The sequence below is a fragment of the Oryzias melastigma genome, linkage group LG9, assembly GCF_002922805.2.
Source record: "Oryzias melastigma strain HK-1 linkage group LG9, ASM292280v2, whole genome shotgun sequence".
NCBI classification, from domain to species: domain Eukaryota; kingdom Metazoa; phylum Chordata; class Actinopteri; order Beloniformes; family Adrianichthyidae; genus Oryzias; species Oryzias melastigma.
Genome location: NC_050520.1, coordinates 6506367 through 6516144, shown reverse-complemented (window position 1 = coordinate 6516144; position 9778 = coordinate 6506367). Strand labels below are relative to the sequence as shown.

General features: G+C 35.4%; 1 protein-coding gene across 4 annotated transcripts in view; it reads right to left on the bottom strand.

Moving 5' to 3' along the window:
- The window catches only part of arl15a (ADP-ribosylation factor-like 15a), a 120292-nt gene that overhangs the window by 104533 nt on the left and 5981 nt on the right, over positions 1-9778 (bottom strand). Inside the window, exon 1 of one of the 4 annotated variants that reach the window (XM_024275640.2) lies at positions 4582-4765. The exons of 1 other annotated variant lie outside the window; for it this stretch is intronic. In XM_024275640.2, the coding sequence (XP_024131408.1) occupies positions 4582-4635 (54 nt within the window). In that variant the 5' untranslated portion in view covers positions 4636-4765. Of the gene's footprint in view, positions 1-4581; positions 4766-9778 lie in introns of those variants that run through there. 2 more of the 4 variants (XM_024275642.2, XM_024275638.2) reach the window with 2 other exon arrangements.

Below are 9778 nucleotides of genomic sequence, written 5' to 3'. Positions count from 1 at the left end.
GCGACTTATAGTCCGGAAAATACGGTAATATCTTATCTTTATTGGGTAAACAAGGTGGTGGTGTGGTGACACTTAACATTGAGATTAACCACTCTTCTAACCTGTAACCTGTAATAATAGTCTATAAAGGACAACAAAGCAATTGCTTAAAAATAAAAATCATAAATAACAGAATTCATGCCAACTATAAAACTAAAAACGTTTCTGACTTGAAGAATTAAATCTGTTTGAAATTTCCTATGAATGTGTATTTTTTACAATTTTGCAATGCATAATAATAAAATATGTAATCCTTTTCCAGGGACAAAAACTATATTCAGACCTAAAACTTATAAATGACCATATTGTTTTGCTCCTGTCAGGAAGTGCTGTCCATTCTCCAAGCTGACTGAGGGTTCAGTTGGTGTGCCACCTACCCAGGTCTCCAATGTGTTTGTGAGCTCCAAGTAGGTCATGATCTGAATGCACACTCCATGGTTTCTTGCCAAATTAGGCTTAACACAGCCATGAGACTCTTAAACTGAATGACGTGGCCGAGGCCTCAGGGTTCAGACCACCATTTTTCCACTCCATTAATAACATAATGAGAAGACAACAAAGGGCCCAATACAATCACTTAGATTCTTAATGGTCAAGAGTCTGGAGAGCAGCCATTGAGATACCTAATGATGCTTGCCCCCGAGAAGGACTTGACCATCTGACGAAAACAGCAAGATCGTTCGTGTATACATTTCAACAACCATTAAAAATGCAGTAAATTAAGGCTATGATCTCTTTTCAAGACTTTCAAATGAAAAATAACAAGCATGCTTAGTAAGATTTGCTTTCAGTTTCAGCAGGAAACTTTTAATCAATCAACTGTACAGATAAATAAACACATTTGTTTTGTAGTTAATCTTTGATCACTTTATGAAACGGTTCATACATTTCCTTTCCAAGCAGAATTTGTTAAATGTTGTGAATAAAACTATTACTGTGCAGTACTGTGACACTTATTTCTCCAAATGGTGCTAACATTATTAAAGTATTTTAAATAGAAAAAAGAAAAAACATTTATGTTCTGATCTTGGCATTAGTTCCATTAAAATCAAGTTTGATCTACTTTAAAAGTTACCAGTGGTCTTTTAACAAACCACACATTTTGACCCTATTTTTAATTGTGTTTTTTTGTATTTTATAATTGCCTTATGCTGTATTTTTTATTGTTATTTTTTTTTACTTACAATTACCTTGTGCTCTGCTGCTGTTGGACTGCTCAGACTTTAGCTGCTGATGGCAGTTACAATAAAGTCTATTCTATTCTGTTCTTTTCTTGTTGTTCACCTGATTTGCACAGGTGGTTTGGCAGAGAGTTGCCCTTCCTGACACAACCCTGTATTTTATTTTTTTAACTATTTTTTTTTTAAACATAAGGAAACTACAATAACACAAAACATAGAACATTATATTCCACATTTGTTTAAAGGATACACAGATAACAAATACAGATGACCCTTACATTTAATGTAGCATAAGAGACATCTAGTTGTTACTTTGGTTTATGTAAAGAGTCCAGTTTTCCCAATATTTGGTACATTTGGTTGATGCAAGTCTCAGGGTGTATTCAGGCTGGGAAAGTCCGTTGGTTCGGATCGAGTCCATTTATTTGCTCTGGATCGAGTCCTGAAGATTGCATTTGGTCTCTATTCAGACTGGCTTCTACTGGAGATTTCTGTTTCGGACACAACATTCTAAAAAAAACAAAATCATGTGATTAAAGATCTCTTCAGTCATTGGCTAGCAGTTACTTCTATTTTGCTGATTGATTTTGAGCATTTGTATGAAGGCCCAGTTCAACACTTTTCCACATTATTCAACTGCTTCTCTAGAATGCCGCACGGCGATTCCTGGGGACGATACGGCTATGAAGGTACGCTGATAAGTGTTTGTGATACAGATTGTTGGGAAAACAGTGAGAAATAATGTTGATCACATTAAAAGTTGTTTTAATGAACCTGCATTTATCTTTCCACATTTGAATGAGGTGCTGTGTCTCATTGTTGTGGTGTTATGGCGTTGTTTTTAAGAGAATTTGTTAGGAAACAACCCGGTAGCTTTTTGGATGACATCACAGCAGCGGACAGGGCATGCCACGTAACGAGACACAGGAAAGCATTTAAGAAGTGTTTTTTTAGCTGTGTTAAAACAAATGCTCTTAAACGTAAGGAGTTGTACCATTTTTTGCCTTTTTGCTAGCAAGACAATTGCAGCTTTACACTGTTACACCTTCACTGTTGACATCACGTGACAACTGGTTACCGTGGCCATTTTGGGTAAGTTGTTTCTGTCTTGGAGTGGATCGTATTCAGACTAAAGAATCTCAGAGCATGCCGAAGCTCAGTCCGATTGGAAGAAACCGAAACCACCTCTAAAGATGGGTCAGAGAGCAGTTCCTGGTCCAGGAGCAGGATTCATTTGTGCGTATTCAGACTAAAACTTTGTTGCGCATTATCGGCGGAAATGAACTATAATTCACTTTAAGCAGACTAAATGTGTCCAGTTTGAATATATCCTTAAAGAAAGGGTAAATTTCTCCATTTCATTAATGTTCTCGATGATGGATATTGTAGTATTGGGCAAGCTTTGCACAGTAAATTTTGAGTTATGCCCCCCGTCCAACAATATCAACAAGAGGTATTTTAACCCTGTATTTTCAAGAGACAGGGAGACCCAGATAGGCAGCAGTGCAAAGGGTCTGGATCTTTAGCTCATTGTGCCCCTGGGAACTGAACCCATGTTTCCTTGGCACCAGTCCCATCTACTCAATCCTACTTTATTCAATTCTAGACAAAATCAACAAACCTGTGTTGTTTTCTGGAACATAGTTTCTGCAGAGCGGCGTGAGTTCATTGAAAAATTTGACTCTGAGTTGTGGGCGGGGTCAGTGGGGCAAAGCAACCCCACCCCCCTCCCCCTCCTTGCTCTAATGGGGGGCAGAGTAAAAAGCTTGTGGCTCACCCAGCATATTTTCTATATCACAAGTAAGCTCTTTTTCCACATGCATGTTTTCTTCTGCTCCTAATTTTAAATGATTTAAATAAAAAAATAAATACTCAGACATGCATAAATGATCAGATAAATGCCACAAGAAAATGTTAAAAACACCTTATCTAAGTGGGTTTTTAACAAATGTTTAGTCATAAATTTCACTAAAAACTCAAGTATAGTTCTGATTAGTGGTTTAATATCTTTAGCAAACAAAATAAGAAAGACTATAGAAGAAGAACACTTCATTCTTTCACTAGAAAGGCTGAGAACTGCACACAACCTACAACGAACTGATAGTACATAATCAAGCCAGTTCAAACAATGAGACGTACGACTGTACTTTTCTACCACAAAACATCAAATATAAAGGATTACCACAGTGGAGGACTGGTTGTTGTGGTGGCTCAGATGGAGAATGAACCCTTAATTCCTATCCTTTGTGAAACACCTACTGTGTTTACATGCATGTCGAAATTCTGATCTTATCCTAACAAGCTCAAGCACTGGATGTAATATCCTGCATGCATGTAAACATAGTCACTGTCTCTGGGATTCTGCAAGGAAGCCTTTTCTCCAAATGTTTTCACAAGATATTTTTACTTCCAGAGATAAGATAGCAAAGTTCTCAATGAGTACAAACTTGACAACCACTCAAATGACCATGACAATATTTGCTACTCATGTCGTGAGTTTTATAAGCTCTGAATCCTAAGAAAAATAATTTATAAAAATATCTGTAAAATAACTGCAAAAATAAGGTTTAGTGCAGCTTAAAAACAAGACAAAACCAAAGAGATGCCACCACAGATGTTCCAGAAAATGAAAAACTAACTCGTCTAAACATTCACAGAGCTGATTTTGTATTCATGCTACTAGAACAACCCCCAGTACGCTGAAAGGTTTAGACCCCCCAGAAAAGAATGCAGATGAACTTCCTTGCTGACATCGGAAGAAAACTCATTTTTAGGTAATTTAATGCACTGCCTGGATTAAAAACTGCTTCTACATTGGATGATGGCTAAATTATTAAGTCCTTATCATTTTTGATTAATTTTGTCCTCTATTTTTGTAGAACTTTACATTAAAAATAAACAAAACAAACACTTTGTCACTAAAACATTTGATATAAAAGCTGCACCAGCTGGTCAGAAAACAATTACCGACAATATACAATCAGCTAAACACACTAAATCCTACATTTTTCTGTTAAAATTCTTGAAAAGTCAAAATACAAACCAAGAAGGCAGTTTTTTAATTTATATTTTATTAGTTTCATACTAATTGATTCGGTCGCAAACACACAATTGACTGTCTAATACCAGCATCTGGGAGCTACACTATAATTTATACCTTTTTCTTCAATCCTTTATCTTTTACCATGCTCTCCTTTTAGAAACCAACCAACAGGAAAAGCAGTCGTCACTGTAGCTCAAACAGAATCTCTGTAAACAAACCAAGGTTTTGAACCTGTGGGGCTTCCTTCAGAAACGCAGCACAGCACACCCCGACCACCGTCAAACAAGAGAAAGCAGCATATGGACATTTTCTTCTTACCGTGTAAATTCCAATTCTGCACAGGGCGAGCGAGAGCTGCATGTACTCCGACATTATCCTCAACAACAAGCGTAACCCCTGGCAACAAACAACCCAAGCCTTGGGAATAAGTGAATGGATAGAGGAGGATCAGGAGTAGCTGAGTAGAGCACAGGCACATCGACATGAGTCCAGCCCTTTACTGTCTACCAACCAGCTGTCAACAGCCTCAAGCTATTTCTTTCCCCAAATCTCACATTTATAGTATGGGATACAGATTGTGTTTACTCCTTGTATTCATTAGGACAAAGAGTAGAAGGGCGAAAAAAAAACTATTACCACGAGGATCAGCAGACAGAGAAAAGCTTAAGACTGCGAGGATCTCTCCCCCTTTCCACAGATTAAGGACTCACTGACATCTACAGATCCCGAATAAGACTGCAAATTGGATTAGTCACCATTACACACCCACGCACTATGCTCAAACTGTATGCAGGGCTCTATCAGGTATGAAAACCATTGCTTTCTGCATGGAGGAGGATGAAAGGATTGACCACTTGAGCTTTGCAGCGGTCATGGGGATTTCAACAGATGCTGTGGGATGTTTTTGTCGGATGTCTGCTTGAAAACTGTGAGTCATGATCAAATAGCTTGTTCGTCATCTCAGCTTTTTAGTAATAGCTTGTTCAACCACCTGCTAGCAGTGCAATTATCATTTTCAGAGGGGCAAAAAATTTATTTGTGAGTCACAGATTCTGAAAGTTGTTCCGCTTAAAAGATAAGAGGTCTGTAATGTTCATAATAGATACAATTCAACTCTGAGAGACAGAATTTGTTATTTAATCCAGGAAATCAAATCATTTTATTTGCACAATGATGCAGAAAAAATAAGACTTAGGTCCTAAAAAATACAATAATCGTGTCCCTCAATGACCTGGAACTTCTGCTATTCCACTGTTTGAACTCATTATCTGTATACAAGACAGTGATGCAAAGGTCCCCATGCTTCTGACAGAACATGTCCAGGCCTGGCTAAAGTTCTCCAGAGAAAATCTGGATGATTCAGAGGGGGATTGGGTCATGTGGTCAGATGAGACTACCGAACTTGTTTGGAGAGGGTAGAATGCAGAATTGCATCCCAAGAGCACCCATGTGAAGAAGCATGGGGGTGGAAGCATCATGCTTTGGGGCTGCTTTTCTGCAAATGATCCATATTCAGAAAAGGATGTTTGGTAACTACCAAATGCCCCACTGTTGATCTATGGCAAGACACAGCAAGATTTGCTCTTTTTTTTATTAAAAGTGCATATAATCTGTAATAATTTGGCTCATGTTTTGGTATTTGATTCTATAAAAATGTAATATTAAAACAAAAAAAAGTTAAACATATAAAAACAAGCATGTGGCTTTTATGAATTAGTTGGGACAATTTAAAAAAGAATTAACTAGATTTTCTTTTTCATTTTTTAGCTGTTAGCTACCAATATAGCACTTTCAAGTGTTGCTTATTACTTTATCAATACATTTCCATACATCTACAACATATGTTTTAGTCAACTGCAGGATAAGAGAACAGATGGTATAAAAGTTCCCACAGATTTTTTTTTTAAATCAGTGTCTAATCAGGGGTTTGTGGTAACAGTATCCAAATAATTCCTGAGAAAATTGGTCCATCTGGTTGTGTTCATTAGATAAGAAGACATTAGCTCAGGAGCTCAACTTATCTGATCAGAAAAACTAACAATTATGATGAAACTGAACATTTTCCCCTTGAAGCTATTGGAGGGACAAACTACCAAATTTTACCTTGGGAGAAAAATTTTGGGAAACGTGTCAAAGCCAAGGCCCGGGGGCCAGATCCGGCCCTCCGGGTAATTATATCCGGCCCTTCAGATGATTTTATTTTATTGTTATTAATGGCCCAATGTTATGTTGTGCTTATTTATAACTTGCATAATTTTGACAAAATATATTTTTATGGAGAGTAAAATATTGAAAATTATTTAAGGTTTACGTTGATTTATTGTGAAATAATATTCCTGCCTTTTTATTATTCATAGTATGTTAAAAAGTTACGGTTTTAAAGTTATAAAAATTGCCATTCTGCTAGCTTTTTGGCATTTCCTTTGGTTTTTTAAAGCTACTTGGAATTTAGCTAGTATTTCAGCTACATGCTAGCTGTTTTGGCTAATTTAGACTTTTTAAAAAAGTTTTTTAGGCTGTTTTGGAGTTTAGCTAATATTTCAGCTACATGCTAGCTGTTTTGGCTAATTTGGGCTTTTCTTTCTAAGTTTTTTAGGCTGTTTTGGAGTTAGGCTAATGTTTACATGCTTACTGTTTTGGCTAATTTAGTCTTTTCTTTTTAAGTTTTTTTAGGCTGTTTTGGAGTTAGGCTAATGTTTACATGCTAGCTGTTTTGGCTAATTTCTGCTTTTTTCAGGATAGTTTGAGGTTTGGCTATTTTTTCAGATACATTCTAGCCATTTTGGCTAATCTAAGTTGTTTTTTGTTTTATTTTTTAGGCTAATTTGGCATTTAGCTAATATTCTAACTGGCAATCAGCTTCAGTGATTTCAGTTATCAGCATCAGCATTTTTAGCTATCAATTTCAGCATCTTCAGCTACCAGCACTAAGATCTTCAGCGGCTAAATTCAACTTACAGCATTCACACTAGCATTATCGCAGGTAATGCTATTTTATAAGTTACGGTTTTAAAGTCTTAAAAATTTTGTTGTAGAGTGTTCAATAAATGTTTATCCTGTGCGACCTAAAGTGTGTTTTGGATTTTGGTCCCTTGTGTGATTGAGTTTGACACCCTGTTTTAGGACATTACAACAGCTTCACTTCCAGACTGAGGGACCAATACAAAATGAGCCACATACAAAACAAGTGCCTCTTAGAGAATACAAATTGATCCATGAGCTTAAAGGGGTATTATTATCCAAGAGAACTCAACGTGCATGATCATTATCACAATTATAGCAATAGGAAACTCCTCTAGCATTAACAACAATCCTGATATGGAACAACCCAAAGATTTAACACTCATTAGCATTATCAGACATCAAAGAGTAATCACTAATGAGCTGGAATCAAAACACAGCAGGAATTTGACTGTGTTAGGTACAATACACAGAGGAAAATCTGAACATTTTGAGGTCATTTTGAGTTTGTCTCTAAAGAGAATTTGGCTAAGCTTTCTGCTGCTGTCAGGATGGAATTTGGCACACTCAGATATGAGTTAATGTAAAGTAAAAAGGTGAAAGCTGCCTTAAATGACACTTGAAATGAAACTAATTAATCTGCTGCAAACTGCCTCTTGTTGGCCCCTCCCTGACTGAGATGTGATCAGCTTCCTTCAGTGGAATGTCTTTGATCTGAGTGTATTTAGATACTGTAGGTACAGATTACAAGCCAACATACACTTAAACTTTCTTCAAACACCTTTAGAATGGGGGTGTGTATTGGAAAGAATCTGGAAATATGATATATATCATGATACGTGTCTCACGATATGTATCGTGATATATCTCAAGACCATTTTTCACCAATTTTTCACGATCTATTCTGGTGAGGTTTAGAGCTGCTCAAACAGGATCTGTGTGCCAACTAGCAGTCAATAAGATGTTAAAGGATGCTCCTAAATAATTAATTATATATCGTCTTGTCAGAATTTTTAATCAATATGAAAGTGTTACTAAACGAAATATTGCAATACATTGGCAAATTGGTTTTTCCCTACATCTCTACTTTAGTATGGTTACTTCTTGCTAAAAATGACAACTTTTTAGTAAACTAATCAAATGTCTCCATATGTTTCCCATCCACTAGAGTTTTCAGTAGTTCTCAGTTTAGAGTATAAAGGGGGGCAGCTAATTCATTCTAGTTATGCCAATGGCACACGTTTTCAATCTTAAACATTTTAAAACAGGAGATACAGTAACTAGAAAGAGTGGAAAATAATACTATTTATTAGGATTTTTTAACAAATATTTTTTACAAGCAAAAACGGAAACACAGAAAACAACTTTTGCAAGAAGAAAAAAAATGTTAAACATATTTTGATATCTAATCTACAATGAAGTCAAAACTAATAACTTTTTTAATATAAATATTAAGTTCTTCATTAATTTTATATGAGTTCAAAGCATTACAGAGACATTTTTATTAGAGCGCAATTAAGATAAATACAATTTATCTAATGTTCTGGCCAATGAGTACAAAATAGGTCAAGTTGATGCCCTGCAAGACATTACATAGATGCAAAAATGTTTTTAAAAATTCCTTCAACATTTTTTTAAAAGCTAAAGTGTATTGTTAAGAAAATCTAAAGCTAAAAACAAAGGTACGAATGTTAGCATACCCATAAAAAAAAATAATTAATATATTTTTGCACCAAATGTATAATAAGCTTTGATTTAAAAAAATATATATATAAATATATACATACATATGTATACATTATTATGTATAATAGGCATAATGAGCTACTTTGTCATAAAAATTACATGGGCTTTAACATTTTCTGATTCTGGAGGAAATTAAAATTCTGTTTTTCTGTAACGGTAGTACATCGTGACTTCTCACACTGAACAAAATCCTGAGCAGAAAGTGCAGATGTCAGTATGTTCTCTCCTCACATAAAGAGACTGGCAGCTCAGTTTGCAGAGATGTTAACCATCTCATACATGCTGTTCTTCCTGCCACTACCTATCAGCTTTCAGCTTCTTTTACAACATACCAAGCAGCTTTTGATCCTCTTTAGGCTCAGGTTTTGCAGCTAAAGAAAGACATAGTAAATTATATTTTCTTTATTGTAGCTCAAGATTAGTAAAAGCTATAATACTGTTCCAGGAAAAAAATTCAAAAACTATCATAGAACATTCTGTAAAATATGATTTACCATCTAAGATTTTTTAAATGAATAGTGTCTGGTAAAAATAACATTTACTTGAGGGCTGTACTTTCTCCACAGAGCCAGTTAAAGTGATAACATCCATGACAATAATGCAGAGAAGACTGAACACACCTGACTATCTGCATTTCCCTTGATCGGGAAATTTTGTTTTCAAATTTTGAAAATTTATGAAAATTGCATTTTAAGAACATTTAGATGTATTTTTATCATAATCTGACTCTTCTAATTATTAAAAGTTAGATTCTTATATAGTCTTTATATTTATTTTTTAAGCAAAACTATAATAAAATAATTTTGCA